The sequence below is a fragment of the Blennius ocellaris genome (genome assembly GCF_963422515.1).
Source record: "Blennius ocellaris genome assembly, chromosome: 10".
Lineage (NCBI taxonomy): Eukaryota > Metazoa > Chordata > Actinopteri > Blenniiformes > Blenniidae > Blennius > Blennius ocellaris.
In genome coordinates this window covers 9,955,225-9,973,617 of record NC_137659.1, presented here as the reverse complement: position 1 = coordinate 9,973,617, position 18,393 = coordinate 9,955,225, and the positions used below count along the sequence as shown (strand labels likewise).

Genomic DNA, 18,393 nt, shown 5'->3' with positions numbered 1-18,393 from the left:
AACAAACAAACAGGCAAACATGTATGTTTATGGCTATAATTTTGGCTTTGTTTTATATTGTGTTGCTGTCATGAAGAATACAGATATTTTTTTTTGCCTTTTCGCTCTGTGAATTATACAATATTCTCTATTGTAATAACTGAAAGCACTGAGGCTTGCAGCCAGCTCAGCACTGATAATACAGCTGTCCTGTGACTTGAGTAAACATTAACCGAGTAAAGGAAGACAATGAAACGCATACAGTATTTAAACAGAGTGGCGCTGGCCCGTATGTGACTTTTCTCGTGTCTTTTTGGCTTCCGTCTCGATAGCTGTGCTCTCTCTCCTGCGTCAGTGCTTCAATAAGCAACACACATCCAAATAAGTGTTGCCTAATTTGTTTAGGAAGTGCAAATTCAACTTTATTTTCAAGCTTTCCTCTTCTTTTTTTTTTTTTGCCCCGTATTTTTCCCCTCCATTTCTTCTCTTCCATGCCCTTCTTGTTGTCCTCCTATCACGGCCTCTCTGGCCATTAGGTTGCTGCTCCTGATTGGTTAACAGCTTGGTGGGCAGTTGTATGTCTGGTCAATAAATCATCACCAAGGAAAGGAAGTTTCATTTACTTGTGCAGAAATTATAATAGGCTACCACTGTCAGACATGTTGCGTTTCCGCCAGATTACTCGACCGTTTTCTTCTGTCTTATCCTATCTTTTTTTTTTTTTCTGTCGGACTGGAGTGTGTGATTGAAGTCTGGAATTTGTCAGACTGCACGGCCTCTCACTAACTTCCTCTCTCAGTTTTAACCTCCACGTGAACTTTTGTGGATGGAGGGCATTCATAGAAACGCTGTTATTAATGGCAGCAGACCTGTCTGTGTGTAAAGAATTGTGCGTACACACACACACACACACACACACACACACACACACACACACACACACACACACACACACACACACACACACACACACACCTATTGTTGCTATGACCTCTTTAACTTCACTAACTTCTCTCAGCTGCTGTTGTGGAAGTAGTGAAACACTGGCTGACAGCTTCTGTTGCCAGCTGGTTGAAAGTGAAGGGTTCAAAGGTCAATTTGTCAGGCACAGGCTGAATTGGATCAAACCCTTTAGTGTTTAAACATTGTATGTTGAACGTCTGTTTTGCTGCTTTTTTTTTTTTTAGCATTTCTGGCTCTGAGGGGCTTTTTGACATATACCTTGTTTTCTGTCAGTACTAGCAAGCTACTTTTAGCCCATGTAATAATAAACTCACTCCAGTCAAGCTTTCATTTCACCTTTTACTACTTTTCTCCACACCTGCTCTCTGTCCCCCCCCCCCCCCCCCCCCCCCGCTCTTTGTTTTTTGTGTTAAACGTCCACTGATTTGTGTTTGTGCGGTAGGCTCTGTTTTAGATCATGGATGTGATAGCGGAGCTTTTAGTCACTCTGAAAGTAAATTAAAGGGGAAGTTGGCCTACATGTAGTCGTTGGGAAGCGGAACAGATTAGCAATTAGCAGCCCTGCGTTCAAACTGTCAAACGCGATGGATGTGTTATCGTAAAAAAAAAACAACAACCCAGAAAACAATCATGGCGCCGCGGCCGCCGGAAAGACGAAGCTCTACGGTGTATTTAGATTGTGTGAAGGCAGATAATATACCTCTGCCACTTGGTCTGTGGTGTCCTTCACAGACCTTGCTCTACTGGCAGATATTTTTTTTCCTAGCGCTGGATGGCCCATCGGACAGGAGGCACAGGAAATAAGTACGGGCCGATGGCGGGCGCTTGTTATGCCAAAGAGCACGTCTGTATCGATGCGTTTGGAATCCTGTCACCCATTGATCCGACCTCTGCATTGCACATTTATACGTTTTAAGAGGACACATATGTGTCTGCCAGTTGATTGATTATGAGCTATTTTCAGCTGTGGCAGGCTGGTTCCATTGCAATGCCTTGGATGTGTCAATGGCAAAATCAAACACTTTTTCACACGCAAATCTAAACTCCCGGACGTTTTTTTTTTTTGGGTCTTGTTTTTATTCTTCTTCCTGTGGCAAATGTTTGCTCCTGTCCAGTGGGAAGGGGGGGGGGGTTTCACAACACATTAGCTTTATTAATTAATTTAATTTAGAATGCTAAAGGTGTGTTTAGCTGTAATATATAGAACTCGTGCTGGAAAACCTCATTTTCAGTCCGATTGTTAATTATGCTCTCGTGAGAACTCTCTGGTCACTCTTCTTATCTGGTCGCGAACGTGTTGATAAAAAAGTATTTTCAGCCAATCGTCAAAAGAAACGAGTGGCCTCGAGGACAAAGAGTGACTGACTAGCTTATCTGCATGAACGCGCACTTTTATTTGTGGCTTAACTGCAAACTCCAAATCAAAACATCTCCAGTTATTGTTAGACAAAATCACACCCAGGTTGCTCTCTTGATTGCACCTCAACATACATAATATACACGGACAGTAAGGCACAACATGCAGTGAAAACAGCGCTGGCCCTGACTCAGCCTTTTTCATACAATTATCTTACTGTTTGTTTGGTGAAGATGATGATCGCCCAACTTTTTGGTCAGCGAAAGTTTGAAGTAAGCCTGAAGTAACGTACAGCTGCCATAAAATTGTTTTGTTTTCATTCCTCGCCCCCCCCCATAAAAAAAATAATCAATGGATCTGCTGATCGATTGCTTATGTCAGAGACGTGAAGTTAAATAATATCTCAAAATTGGATTGGAGCAACAAAAAAAGAAACGGCCGACTTTCACACCGCTGGGTAAAAGAGAACATTTCAGATGCGATCGCTCATCAAAAAAAGATGCCAACAAACTTTGCGTTGACTAATTGAGGGATCACGCAGCAGCGAAGGAAAGAATGAAAGGAAAGTCTGTCTTGCTACTCTCATATTGGAAACAAAGTTTTCGGCATGAAGTGATTCTTTAAAAATCATAAGGCTCGTCGATGTGAAGTTTGCAGGGGAACGTTTTGGAGTTCCGAGTAGTAATTATCTAAATATCTGCGTGCTTTCACACCGAGTGAGCGAGAGCTCATGAAGCGGGGGGCGGGGGCGGCGACGGCGGAACAGGGCCCGGGTCCGGGGCTTGGTTCTCGGTCCAGGCTGCAGCTGGCGTTGGAGCCGGGGTGTAGTGCTGGTCACGGGACTCTCTCACCAGCCGGGGGGCCACTGACACAGTCATCTGGGGCAGTAAAGTACTAAGAATGGTGGGCATTGTCAGCCTGCCCCGGCCCCTGAAGGGCCTACAGAAACAGAGGGGCTACGCTTTACAAACAGTGGCTCTCCTCAATAAGGAGCTTCTTCTCTTCACGGAAGAGCCCGAGAGAGCGATATTTATACACCGGCTGCATGTCCCTGCTGCCTATTTTTTTTTTTTTTTTTTTTTTTTTGTGTCACCAACAAGTTGCTTTGACTCTTGAACGTTTAAGCAGATTTGAGTTTGTAGCAGAGGAGGAGAGAAACTGATCAGTGTGGGTTGAGTTCACTAATTTTTTTTTTCATGATTTAAGAATGTATTTAAACCGAGATGTTGGATTCCTCGTTTAACTTAACGTTGTTTGAAAATGACCAAATATCATGGTAAAACTTTTTAAATAAATGTGATCACAGTCGGTGAGATCCATAGGTTCAAGTTCAAGTCTCCGTTCTATTTTTGTCCTTTTTTTTTTTTTTTTTTTTAAACCACAGAGGCGGTGGTGGCCAGGTAGTGAGGGAAGTAACAGAAGAGCAACAATTCTGCTAATGAAGAAAATGTATTTATCATTATTATACTATTGAAAATGTTGACATAATACTATAAATCCTGCCCTAATAGGTCAGTATTTATTTATTTTTTTAATTTTTGCCACAGATGTTTACTGTCATTCTACTGTCAACAACTAAACAACTGCCACTTTCTTTCTTTCTTTCTTTCTTTTTTTTTGCTGTTAAACAAATCCTAACAGGTCTCAATCCAGATTAACAAAAACTTTTGTGTCGCTGGTTAAAATCAGATGACCTTGCCGTCAGCTGACTGAGGAATAATCAAAGGGGGTACTATGGAAGCGTGTGTGTGTGTGCGTGCGTGCGTGCGTGCGTGTGCGCACTGTTGTGTGTTTGTGTGATTTCCGAGGAAACGGAAGGAGTGGTTTTTAGCTGAACTGTAGAATCTGATCCACTGAAAGCTCAGAGGGACTCCATCCACACAAACCACTGTCCTTAAGGTTATTAGAGCCCCCAGTGGGACCCAGTACTTTTTTCTTTCTCTCTCTCTCTCTCTCTCTCTCTCTCTCTCTCTCTCTCTTGAGGCCAGAAAAGCGATAGTGAAGAGGATGTTGAAGAAGAGCACATGAGAACACATGCCAAGCCTTTTTCAAACTGTACGTCGGGGCATCATTTCATGCCCTCCTGTCTTCCTGAGGTTTACTGTTTATTCAAGTGTTATTTTTATATAAAAAAAAAAGTCTTTGCCCCAAACTTGTACACTAGGTGACTTTTGAAAGTTGTAGATGTTAGGATTAGAAAACAATCCAACTCGCCTGGACATCTGAAAGCAGTTGGAAGAGCCTAAAGCGGCCCAGCATAGCATGCTACATGTCACAAGATTAGCTTCCCTGCCAAAGTGTTTTTTATTTTGTTTCTGAAGACCAGAGGCTTCTGACAGCTTCTGTTTAGTTCAGATTATGAGTTAAATCACATTAGAAAGCAAAACACTGCTCCGTGCCAATAAATATACAGCCAAAATGCAAATATCGCATTGTTTTGTTTTTTTTTTCTTCTCTTCCTGGTTTTAGTATTGAAACCGTCACAGTTGCATTGTGTTTGTAAGCCTGTGTTAATAGTCGGTTTTGGCCTCCTTGGCGTCGGACACAGACGGCGTTGCACGGGAAGAAAAAAAAAAAAAGAAAGAAAGAAAGAGAGAGAGAATTTATGTTCCACTTAAAGAAGGGGAATTGTGGCTATAAATAGATTTTTATTTTTGGGTTAAAGTGTGCGTCCATTTTAAAGGACAGGCAGAGACACGAAGCGAGGCTCGTGAATGGCGGATATCTGTGAGTCTGTTAATGTTTGCCGACCACACACTTACACACACACACACACACACATATGCCTTTCTCGGTCTTACACGCACACACACACACACGCACACACACCCTGCTGTTGACCAGGAGTGTAAAGGCACAGTCTGGTGGAGGACAGCAGTGGCGCTGCAGGTTCCCTGCTCAGAGATTGTGGAATGGTCGTCCATAGACCTCCCCCTCCTCCTCCTCTTCCTCCTCCTCCTCCACTATTTTACTCCTCCTCTCTCTCTCGCTCTCTTTCCCTCTCTCTTCCACTGAAACTCCCCCTCCTTTTCGTCCCCCTCTGCCTCCCCCCCCTCCCCTTTCAACCCCCCCCCCCCTCCCCTCCCACCCCCCTTAGAGCTTATGTAAACTAGCTGTGGAGCCAGGGCAAGCTGAGGCTATTTTTAGCAGCAGCACTGCAGAGCAGAAACTGGCTAGGGTCACGTGTGCGCAGCCGAATCAAAGGGAGTATCCCGGCAATGCGCTGTAAACAAAGGGAAGGTCAGTAGCAGAAGGTGAGACACAAAACGCCTCGATGTTGGTTTTGTGTGTGCGACTTGAGTGTGTCGGAGAGAGCGACGGTTGCACCGTCTGGCCCTCCTCTCCTGTTCATACCCCCCCCCCACCCCCACCCCCACCCCCCGATATAAAACAAATCACCGAGAGCGCGTGTGAATGCACCTATAGGCTTCCTTCACTCTGTCTCCCCCTACTAAACACACACACACACACCCACGATCACCCTCCACCAGCAGTCTCGGAGAAGGGCGGCTGAATTGATCAAATCGGGGTTTGACACGCGAGGAGACATTTTGACGTCTGATCATGACGGTGGCTCGCCACGCAAAATCTACACGGGGGGGGGGGGGGATCACGTGACCGCGTGTGTTTGGTGTTGACAGTAGCACGTTTCGTATTCACACGGGGGAGGGGGGGGGGGGGGGGGGGGGTGGGTGGTTTGAAAACCCTGCGGAGTTTTGGCCCCGGCGGGGCACCGTAGCCGAAGCTTTGTAGCCTGAAGGCCCCGGCGATCACCGGGGTGGCGGTGGAGGTGATGACCAGCCTCTCCCAGGCAAAAAATGATCTTCCTCCACCTTAGCGACTAGTCAAACAAGCTCCAACTTTCACCTCCTGAGGAATGTGGTCTGAAGGGGGGGGGGGGGGGGTGAAAGCTATTTATAGAAACCTTTTATATTTTTCAGTCACAGTGTTTGTTGACCATTTTGAGCCGTTGGCTGAATGAGGTAGCTCAGAGGTGAAACATATACTGTACATGTGTAAACACTGCCTCGGCTGTTTTGGTCAGTTGATTTCCTGTCGTAACCTGCCGGGTCACACTTAAGAGTCACCAAGTAGATGCATCTCGAGTCTCCGAGTACCAGCTCTGTGAGTAGACGATCACCAGTGAACATCCGCTTCCTCTTTTTCTTTGGCCGTTGATCTTCGTAGGGCTTGATACTCAACGTTAAATGTCGTATTTTTTTCACAGCTGGAAGTTCAGTTGTCGTCCGGGTGTTTCACAGGTAAAAATAAAGATACAACGTCCTTTCGTTGTGTGTTACGAGTTAATTTGTGCGACCTTGAAAAATCAAGATAATATATCAAGTCGAGGCATATTTTATGTGTCACACTTTCTAATTTGTGTGGATTCTGTGATTTATTTGCTTGTGAGAGTTGACTAAATAAATGTGGTTATTTTGGTGCTTGAAATACAAAGTAATTTTATTTTTTAACTCTTCCTGAGCCAAGACACCAATCTACCTAACAACTATAATCCTTAATTTATTTTCCATTTCATTTATTAGAAACCTGAAACAAAATTGGACCAATAGTTATCATATCAAATCAATACCAAAATCATGCAAATAAGAGAAGTTGATTAATTTATTTTGATAAAATCCCCTGATGTAAGCCCTATAAGTGCAAATAACATGTTTGTTTACAAGGTTCATCACTGACAACAATTTTTTTTAAGCATTTTCTTAAAAACCTTTAAGACAAATCAACAAATAATTTGAACAATCGGAATTGTTAATCATTTGAGTATGAAAACGAAAAAATTCCGAAACCCTAACTGAATTTTCTGTCATTTAAATGAATCTGTAAACATTTATCATTTAGCTGTATTTGACATTAGATCTCATGTATGAATGAGCTTTGAGCGTGCTACGTACAATCGAGCAGTGAATATTAAAACTTCACTTTAAATGGGCCTGTAGACTACATCTACATTTACATTACTGTTTCAACGCACTTTATAGGATTTGTCACATTCATCCATCCACTCAGTTCTGCACAAACATTGGGGGCCGTCCCACGAGTCACTGCTAATGCACAAATACAATTAACACTATTGTTCATTATAACTTTTGATGAATTACTGGAGTTATTTGAAGTTGCTCAGAAATCAGCATGTTCAGTCACACCTATTACCTCGATCTGGTGTATCACAGACAGTCTTTAGTTAGTTTGTAACTACTGACACTTGGTTCTTGTAGCCGTCCTGAGTAACTTTGAGATCTCTTCACATGTTTCACGGTGTGTAATGTTCTCCTTCGCTTTACTTTAAAATCGGACTTATTTTTAGGAGCGGGCTTGAGACGATGGCTCTCTAAAATAATCTATCTTCACGGGGCCTAAATTTGCTTTCCCCTCCCATCGAACACACACACACACACACACACACACACACACACACACACACACACACACACACACACACACACACACACACACACACACACACACACAGTGCAGAAAGTTAGCACACAGAGCTCGGCTGTGCTTTGTGTTGATGTATGGGAGAGTCTGGGAAAGGAAGGATAGTGCAGGCTGGCTTAGGGAGAGAGAGAGAGAGGGAGAGGGAGAGGGAGAGGGAGAGAGAGGAGTGGTATGGACTGACTGGGGTTGCCATGGGAACCCAGCTGCTAAAACCAGGCAGGGTCAGTGTGGAAGAGAGTCTGTGGCAGCCGGAGCAAGGGGATGCCACCCGGAGGCCTGTTTGTGTACTACACAAACAGGCACACAGTTTAACTTCTACAGATAAAGAATGTATATATTATTTACCAAATATAATTTAATAAGTCAGTGTTGCTTGTTGGGGACATTTTTTTTTTTTTTGCACTGTGTAGTCGTGGCTGATTAATTATAGCCAGGTGGTTCGGCCTATACAGCTTATTCAGACTTATGCAAGCTGTACTAGTGCTGTGATGCTGTCTGATATTAGTCATTGCATATTGACTTTGGATTTGGACGAAAGAGGAAAAGCTAATTTTCACTGGGTCATCAGTTGACTTCCTAGCGGAACAACTAATTGGACATGGAGGCTGCCGTTGTTTACTGGGAAGAGAATTGAAAACTGCTCAATACTGTTGATTACACTATTTTTACATGGTTTTCTATTTTTGGCAGAGGCTATTTCAGTAGCCGACAAATAGCATATCGATGTCCGACTTCAATATTATTTAGAGAAACCCATAAGTCAATTTTCTCAGTGAGCGCTGCTTTTGGGAGCTCCACGGTTTGGCACGGTTTAAACCCGACATTAGTCCCCCTGCATACGCAGATTTTGGGGTCGGAGCCTATTTCAAACAGAAGTCTCGTAATGGTCCAAGGAGACACTAAGCAGAGACGAAAGGGCATCACAATGTATTTTACATTTTTATACAACACCTCTCAAAACCCTGACTTGATGCGGTCCTGGAAGGCGAATTGGCGGCTTTGAGATAAAGCAGGCGCGTTTGTTTACAGGAAGATTCGGTTTGACTTTCAGGAGTGTCTCCGTTCTTGCGCCTATATTTAGGAAGTGCCCACTGAGCCGCTGATGGATTTGTCTAGTTTTTCAGATCCATCTCCCGAACTGTGCAGTGTTCCCGTTCGAATGGACGAGCTGAACCTCGGGCTCAGATCTTTCCACCAGGTGACTCCGGCCCTGCGCGACTCCACCTTCGGTTTTGTCCCGCCGCACGTGGCCCTGTGCGCTGGAGCAGCTCAATACATCTGACAGTCTGTGTTATGTGACAAACTGTGCAATGCCGCTGCTCTTGTTTCAACGCTCGGTACGAGGAAAGTTATTAACTTAACACTTTAGGAGCAATTTAAGTATTTTAAATGGGATTTCGTGGATGTAAATTATATGCATTTCCAGTGTTAAATAACTTTTACCGTCACCTACCAGGAGTGATTTGTTTTTCCAAATAGTTTGAATGTGCCAATAAGGTTTAAAGTTTGAGTTGCTCGCACGCAGCTCGCAGTCCTTCTGTTTTCCTATTTCTTTCTGATCATCCTCTCTTGACTCTCTGTGGTCTTCACAAACTATTCCGAAAACACAACAGAGCTACAGTGAATTTACAATTCATTTAGACACTCAGATAAGTCAGAGGTAAAAAAGTGTGCCTGGTGCTGCTGTGTCCAGAAGTGAGTTTCAGAGCGCTGTCACCAGTCAACTGGAGACTAAAGTGAATGTCCATTATGCTGGCCCGAGCGGCTCAAAATATGGAAACTATTGATCGGATCCTCTGAACTGCTAATTAAAGATGGCCTGCTATTTGTAAAAAGTCAACCCAATTATCAAATGAGCACATGAGGCTGAGTGCTGCTGGTTGGTGTTGAACGCTTTCCAGTCTGTTCGTGGAGACTGTTTTCCAGCATTTCTTTCCGGATTGAAAGTTGTTTTTTTTTTTCATCGTGTATTTGCAGATGGACTTTTGTTTTGCATAGTTTACTTCTCTTCTTTACAGCTTTATTTTGTATTTAGGTATGCTGCTTTTGTCTTTTTAATGCCAAAAAAAAAGGACAAAAAAGTGTTAAAATAAAACACTTTGGATGTCTGTGTTGAAACCGTTCCCACCCTTCCACTTCTCCCACCACTTCCTTCACCACCATCTTCCGTCTTCTCCCTTCTCTGCTCACTGGGCAGCACCATGTGACCCGGACCACGTGGGAGCTGAGGCCTGAGGCCCCCCAGCATCAACTGTCCCTCAGCATATTGTTGTGTGTGTGTGTGTGTGTGGGTGCGTGCGTGTGCGTGGGCGTGTGTGTGTGTGAGAGGTTCAGGCTGTGTGTGTGTATTCAGGCCTGTGTGTGTTTTATGGAAAGATGAGGCAAACAACACAGAAAGACCAGGCCAAGTCAAGTGATATTGTCCATAACAAAGCCTATACATAGCAACACAGACTGGCCCGCAGGCCAGTACAGTGTGTTTAAGCTAAATACAGAGCCAGTCCAACATGAAGCGAGACAGAGAGGGACTGTTATAGACAAGATAGTGTTTTTTTTTTTTTTTTATATATTTAACCTGCCAATTTTGAACACGTTGTCATGGAACAGTAAAACAACCTTTTCTTAAAAGGGAGTAGCTAAAAAGACAAAAAACACTGCTCATTTAACACGTTAACTACAAATAGTTCAGTGAGGTAAACTGTTTGATAGTCACTCATTCATGTAGTTTTGGAATGCAGGAGTTGACATTTTTTTTTGTATGCGTTCACACTGGGTTAGGGCCAAGAATCTGACTTTTTTTTTTGTTTTTTTGTTACCAAAGGGCTGTTTTAGCGTTCACACCCGCTGTTTTGACCCAGTTGAGTCTGGTTCATACCAAAACATCTGTACAGAGACCGGGGGGGGGTTACATTCTTTATGGACTTTGCAATTAAACTTCTGCCCCCCTTGCGCCAATTAACTGTCATTCAGCTGTGGGTGGGTTTTGGGATTATATAGAAACGTAATATTCTAAATTATACGACCAAACCAAGGTTCAATGCTTCACTTCAATTTCCTTCCTGATGGCCAGTAGCGATGTGAATGCCATGGCGTTTGCTGTGTCATCATGCTCAGTCGACATGGCAACACGTTGGTACGGCTTTGGTGGACCAGCTTGGCAAAAGTAGGGTGTAAACAGTTGTATCAGATTTCCAATATGGTCCACACCAATAATATAACCCCAACCTTTCCTCATGGGATTTGGAAATAGTCTGGTTTGTCCAAAACACGGACAGAATGTTTGAACAGCCATATTGCCTAAAAATATATACAGTCGCAAGATTTTTCTGATGGTGATTGTTAACACTAATTCCTCACTCAGCCTGGAGTTTGTTGGGTCAAGGTATCTTTTTTTTTTTTTTTTAATAAACAGGTTCACACTACCTGCGTTGCTCTTTTGACATTGTGAACAATAACAAAACTTTACACGTCTAAAGCAGGAGTGTCAGACATGTGGCATATTTTTCTTCCCCCTTGTATGTGGCCCTTGGTCCGAAAGCTTCTAATACAAGTAGGCAGAGAACAACTCAGGGAGGAATTTAAAGAAACCAACACAAACCACAGGATTTCCATGGACCTTAAACCCGGCTGCTCTATTTGGAGCTCTTGATCAGAACAGAGGTAGTCACTGAAAACTGCAGCCAAACCTTTTGATCATCCGGACGGCCACCCTGTGATCAATGTTATCTTTTTTTTTTCAGCATTTTTTTTTTCCTTGAATGCCAGGACCCCTGTTCCCTTTTGTCTCTCTCCTGGTACAAAGACTATATTTGGATCTCCAGTGCTCTACCAATAGTACTTGTGTCACATGGCAGTCACGAAGCACTCAGTAATTATAACTTAGCTAGGTTTCTGCAAGGAAGGCTGACTAAAAATACTCCCACATTGTTACAGCAATGGGGCAAAAGCAGAAGATTTTTTTTTTCTGGGGGATTTGCTTCTGCTTACGAGTGTGACGGATTTTTTATTAATGTCCACTCAGGGTGTGTGTGTGTGTGCACATGCACGTCTTCAAGTTCACTGGGTATTCTGGTTACGTTTGTCTCGTTCCCAGAGAAGCACGAATCGGTACATAGACCTAATTAATTGTGTGATTTGATAAATGTCCGCTGTGTTGGAAGACTTCAAAGCCAAGGTCCGAGTCACCACCGCTCGACAAGCGGTGATTTCCCCTCTTTTTTTAAAGATTGTGTTGAGAATGTATTCATGACCAAAGGCTATTTGAATGTGTTTCTTTCTGGTGACGACAGGCGGCGTTATCTTCCGGTTTTGTCTGACGTGACACTTCTCTTTCGGTTTGAGGACACTTTCCACCACATTTTAGCACCTTTCTGATTATAACTCCCTTGCCATTTTGTGCACTGAGCAATTCTGCCACCTCTTCTAAGATAACTTTAAACTTACAATATATGACATTTTTCGACTATTATTATATGTTTTTGGCTCTACTGAGCAGTTTGACATGTCTCGTCTGTGATTGGACAGTCGTAATGCACAAATCCCGGCGTCCCCCATCATGACTAATATATGGACACACGGCCCTATTTCTCTGCTTTTTTGTAAGTTTTAATCTTCCTGGATATGAGAACAGTCTGGTAGTTATGGTTATAAGCAGCATTACTTGCCAAATATAGGCAGCGGCGAGAGAACAGCAATAAAAAAGTTGAGATTAAACAGTTACTTGAGAACGCAATCAGCTGTTCCTCTTCCAGTCTATTCTATAGCCACCAGATTTCCACTGACGGTTGAGGTTTGAGACAATTGAAAGATATCCTTAGTAAAAAAACAAACAAATAAATCTAGAATGTGGCTTATTTCAAGGATATCTTTCATCTCGTGTTGCCCTTCATGCCTGTAACATTGAAAACGTTGTGTATGTTTGACACCTCTTTGATGAAGCATGAGCTAAGCAGTTTTAAATTCCCACTTACCTCCTTGGCGTCAGTGTTGAGGTTCTTTTCAGGAGTTTGAAACGTTCTGCTCCAACCATCCCAACGTCAGATTGCAAGTTCAAGATGGTGACGGAGCTGTGGAAATGTCACATACGATCTAGTATAATATATATTATAAACTAGCCATGCTGTATGTGTTTTACAAGCCGTAATCAGAGGTACAAAGGCACAGATGCTTGCTATTTCAAGATCTTTACTTAAGTGAAGATTTTTTTTATAAGACAAGAAGAATTCCCTTCAAAATGTTATTGTGTGTTTACAGGAAGTCTTCAGTCAGCAATGAGGAATAGCAAGCCAGTTTAAAGAAGGTAAAAAAAACTAAATGGAGAGAGCAAAAATAAAAAGTAATTACTTATATAGAAATATCTTGAATTAGTCTCTGGAAAAATAGCTCCATGGCGCCCCCTACATTGTTTCCATATGTGTAGGATCTACTACTAGTGACACATTTAATACCTGACATGTTTCATCTATGTCAAAAAAGTTTGGTAGAGGCATGCAGCATGTCGAGCCACCCAACAGGAAGTCCGCCATTTTGGGTTATGCGTGAAACTGCTCCGAAGCATTTGGACCTTGATACCTGAAATAGGCCAGTATTTACAACAGCAAAACTCAAAGGGCGTGGCCACGATGTGTCATCACATTGCTGCCCTGAACACATCCATAATGGTTGCCAACGTATCAAAATTCTTTACAAAAGTCAAATCTGATGGTTCACCAGGAAACAGGAAGTGATGTGTAACCCTGCTCTACATGCTGCAATATGCCTGAAACTATACATGTGTGAGATCAGAGTGTGGCTCTAGTGAATTCCACAGACCAAATATGAGTCACAGTGAGAGCGCCACCTGATGGATGGACAGGAAGTGCCGCATAACTCTCCCGCACACGCTCCACTCGTCCCCTCTTGACATCCATAGGCCAAAGTACACATACTTCTAATCGCTGACCAGCATCATGTGAAGACCCGTTCAAAACCGCTTGCAGCTTCAATTTTATTTCTTCTTCTGTGCGGCCTGAATCCGCAATCACAAGAGGAGTCATCTCTATTGTCTCACAACAGAGCGTTTATTCAGAGTTGTCTGATTGGAGTTGGGTGCAGCGCTTTATGGGCTGAGGTGAAAACGAAGTCCCTGACTGAAACCCCGAGCGCTCCTCCTCTGCGCATCGAGCTTCCTGTGCGCCGCGGCCAGGCCGCCGACGTCTGCCGTGTGTGACATCCTGAAGCGGCCCGGGGTTGGGTAGAAAGTGAAAGATGGCGGCGAGCGAGAGCTGGTCCAGTCCACATCTGTGTCCTATATTACAGTCACTCAGCAGCTTCAGCTCTTTTCAACGTGGACCCACATCCTGGCTCACGCTTAAAGCCCTTTCGTGTGACTTGTATCGGTTGTTTAGGTTCTTTTTTTCAGGAAGAGAAAGTAACGCATTTGCTTTTTTGTGCTGACAAACTCATTCCTGCTGCTACTTTCTTTCAAGGGCGTTTTAGCTTGAGGCCTGAGTGTTCATTTTTTTTTTTTTTTTCTTAACCCTGTTCTAGTCCTCTGCTGTTTTCATAGCAAAGCAGTTAAGATGGCAAAAAGTTTGAGTTGTGCTCAAAGGCACACTTAAACCTGATACGGATACCATAAAAAACGACGTATGTGTTTGTCCACGTGTCCACATTGTGTGTCATAATGAGCCCGATGCCCTGAGCTTGCCTGTTTCACAGCGGTGCAGTAATGGACAGAGATCCTCAGTCTGCTGGATGTGTTATGGCTTCCAGGACTGACCTGTTTTCTTTTTTTTTTGCATGGTGTGTGTGATGGGGGACGGTGCCGGGGCCTGTGTGGCCGTGCATCCCCAGCCTGGGTGTCCTGAGCCTGCCTGCTGCGCTGCAGAGAGACCCAGCTGCCGCTGCTCCTGCTGCCGCTGCACATGCTCTCTCAGTAGTGAAAAGATGGCAACAGCAAGCTGTCTAACCTCCACAATAACCGCCTTATGTAATCACTCTGGGTAGAGACAGACCAAAATAGCCCAGACTGAGCAGGCCTGCCCTCTTGTGGCTCGCAGCTGCTCCAGCAGCGGCCTGTCAGGCCTCTACAGGGAGCCAGACATGGCCGCCGCCTTTTGCGGATGGCATTGTTATTCACTCGAATCCCTGAATATATGTTACGATTGTTTGTATATCCACATGTCACTGTTCTCTCTCTCTCTCTCTCTCGTGTCTAATGAATTGATGCCCACTGCTTATGTTTGGAGTTGATTTACTGTAAAATCAGTGTTCGAACAATTGTATTTTTGCATATAATTACATCTTTGCACAGCCGAAAGACGTTAAAATCTCAAATCTCTTGTTTGTATCTTTGCAGTTTTCTGGACAGAATTGACTCTGTAAGACAGAGCGACTACACACCAACGGACCAGGTCAGTGCTCTGTACATAATGTGGAAATCAAGTTGCTTGTTTGTTTGTTTGTTTTTTTTACTGAAACCTGTCTGTCTAAAATGTGCAGGACCTCCTACGCTGCCGAGTGTTAACTTCAGGGATTTTCGAGACGAGGTTCCAAGTAGACAAAGTGAACTTCCAGTAAGTTCTCAGCTTTCACAGAGATGTTAACACACGCACACACACACGCACGCACACATATATACATGATAACTACTTTGCTGACATGTTTGATTCTTTATCTGTATTTATCTGTCGTGATAAATAAAAAATGGGAACATTTTGGCTAATTTGTGGAAACGAAATTCCAATAAATGAATCACAAATTATTGCTTTCGCGTCCCACAACCGAGATTAGTTTTACATACAAACAATAAGCCTTTATTCCATACAACTTCTACATTCGATCCTTCAACTTGTGGTCTATAAGCAATTTTGAGTCGCAGACTAGCTTCAACTGGATGTTTTTGGGACTGCGGGAGGAAATTGTAGCATAAACGCACAGTGAAAACATTCAAACAACCACACAGAAATGGCCCAAACTGTGGAATTGAACCGGGAATTTGAATAGTAAAGAGGTCTTTATTTACTACGGTATGTTTCCTTTATGTTCAAGAAGTTTGCCCTTGAATAAGCCATTAATGCCTCACCTACCCATCAGCTGGAAGCTGTTCTGGGGGATGAAACTTGTGATTTCAGTGACTAAAATGTCAAAACGTTTTCTCTTTTGGAGAGCTTGAAATCTTGAAGCTATTTTACAGTTACTCGAGAAGCCAATAAAGGTTAGAGTAAACGTTTTGTAACTCCTTTGCTGATGTCACATCGGATGACCCATTTCCACAGTCGCAGACACAACAGTCTTGTTCTGCTGCTTCAAGCAGGCCTTTGTCTCACATTATATCATCGTGAATGATTGGTGGCAAAACTCTAGGTCATGACTTACTTTTTTTTGGGCGCGGAGGGGTGGGGGGGGTTGGTGTTTTCCATTATCCAGCTATGAAGACATTCAAACGTCCGGCCAAGGGTCACACAAGCCACGAACAACAACAACAACATTATGCTGTTCACGTCTGATGTCCAGTAATCGATCGCGCTCTCTTACTTGATCAAGGCCTCATTTTGGCAAAGCCGCCCTGTGATCAGGAGGAAACCACGTAGATAGTCGTCACAACAAATCAGTTGGGTGAGCAGGATGCTCTGGGGTCGGCCCGACTGCAGCACAGCATGTACCTGACGCCCTCCGTCCTGTCCCAGTAGTTAGATGAAGTCTTTGATCACAAGAGGGCAGCAATGACTGCGTTGTCATGTCTGAGACTGACCCACTATTTTGTCTCCACCCGCAGCATGTTTGATGTTGGGGGCCAGCGAGATGAAAGGAGAAAATGGATCCAGTGCTTTAACGGTGAGACGTTTGTTGTTTTTTGTTTGGTTTTTTTTTTCTTGCTCTTCTTCTCTCCTCTCAATACAGTTAGTGCGAAGGCGATTTCCGTCAGCTTGAGCGTCACTTTACTCCGGAACACACGAGGTGTCAGAGAGCTCTTCTGATGTGCATGTACCTCTTGTCTCCTTCCAGACGTCACTGCTATCATCTTCGTGGTGGCCAGCAGCAGCTATAACATGGTAATAAGGGAAGACAATAACACCAACAGGCTACGAGAAGCCTTGGACCTCTTCCGCAGTATTTGGAACAACAGGTGAGTCCAAACAGCATTTTTCAGGTGACTATCCTCATTAAGCTCCGGTGCTATAGAGCTTATAGAGCTCAGTGTCAGACAAGACCGCAAAAAAAGGCGCCAACCCTGCCAGTCAAACCAAAGCAAATTGTCTACATTTCAAAGAACAACACAACACTGAGACCCGAGCTGAGAAATCAGTGATGCTGCCATGAAAGCTCGCTGCCTCGTTGCTATCAAACTAGCCTCAGAGTTTGTAAAAAGATGCATAATGCAGCAGTTATAGGAGCAGTTCTTGGGACGTTTCACTGTATTTTGCACCAGGAGGTTTCCTTACAATTGACTTTATGTTGAGATTGTAGTTACTTTCTATAGTAATGTTTGTTTGTTTATTTTTTATCACTTATCCTCTCTGCCACAACAAAGAAAAACTTTATGGCATTAAAAATTAAAGCACCCCAGATGTGCTGTACGTGGCTTCTAAACTAAAATGTGTTGTACACCCCTGCTTTAGATTCTCTTTTGTCCTTTCATAAGTGTTTAAATGAACTTACTTTCACCGTGACTGTGAAGACGAGAAAGATTATAAAACAAGCCACCTTTTAAGGTCAATCAGATTCATTGAATTGAATTAAAATGCCTGAATTATTGAATTACAAATGAGATGTCCAGTAAAGATGTGGGATGGTCCTGAATGTTGTGAATGCTGCTGACGGTTCGTTCTCCTTGGTGTCCGTCCCCCAGATGGTTACGCACTATATCGGTCATATTATTCCTGAACAAGCAGGACATGCTGGCTGAGAAAGTATTAGCTGGAAAATCCAAAATTGAAGACTACTTCCCCGAATATGCTCGCTACACCATACCAAATGAAGGTTTGTACCGGCTCAGCACACCCACTGTGTTACAAATATACTTTTTGTCCCTGGTGATGACCCTGCTTTTTGTTTTTTTTTCCCCCTTCTTTTTTTTTTAATCTTTCAGCAACTCCTGAACCTGGTGAAGACCCGAGAGTGACAAGAGCTAAGTTTTTCATCCGGGACGAGTTTCTTGTAAGTACATCAGCGCGAAGACGAGAAGTGAGCCGAAGTTCATCAGATGAACTCGACTTGTTAATTCGCCGCTGGGTGTTTTGTACCGGCCGTCACAGATATGACAAAACCTGACGAACCTGTTCTGCTGACAGTGACCTTTTTTTTTTTTTTCCTGCGAGGGCGAAGGCACCTGCAGATAAGCAGATAAAATGATTTTCATACGCGGTGATGTTACTGTGTGTCCCGCCCTGCAATGCGAATAGAAACTCTCTATAATGTGATTAGACTGTGAAAGGATTTCTTCAGTTTTGTCATTTCTTCTTATTCATAACAGTAATAGTCTAATGGGCTTAATGTGCCATATTTTGAGAATTTCTGCTGCATATCGGTGTGGACATAAGAGGGCACACACACATAGACACAAAAGCCCCCCCCCACACACACACACACACACACACACATCAGTGCAGCTTTCTTCAGTACGGCCTCGTCTTCAGTATCCTAAGTGTGTC

General features: G+C 43.5%; 1 protein-coding gene across 2 annotated transcripts in view; it reads left to right on the top strand.

The window, feature by feature from the left end:
• Window positions 1–18,393, top strand: part of LOC308135441 (guanine nucleotide-binding protein G(olf) subunit alpha) — a gene marked incomplete at its 5' end in the record, with an annotated part of 42,830 nt that overhangs the window by 23,380 nt on the left and 1,057 nt on the right. For both annotated transcript variants that reach the window (XM_080503439.1, XM_080503440.1), the window contains 6 exons: window positions 15,099–15,153; window positions 15,242–15,315; window positions 16,518–16,576; window positions 16,748–16,868; window positions 17,592–17,722; window positions 17,832–17,899. In XM_080503439.1, the coding sequence (XP_080359565.1) occupies window positions 15,099–15,153; window positions 15,242–15,315; window positions 16,518–16,576; window positions 16,748–16,868; window positions 17,592–17,722; window positions 17,832–17,899 (508 nt within the window). The remainder of the gene's footprint in view (window positions 1–15,098; window positions 15,154–15,241; window positions 15,316–16,517; window positions 16,577–16,747; window positions 16,869–17,591; window positions 17,723–17,831; window positions 17,900–18,393) is intronic.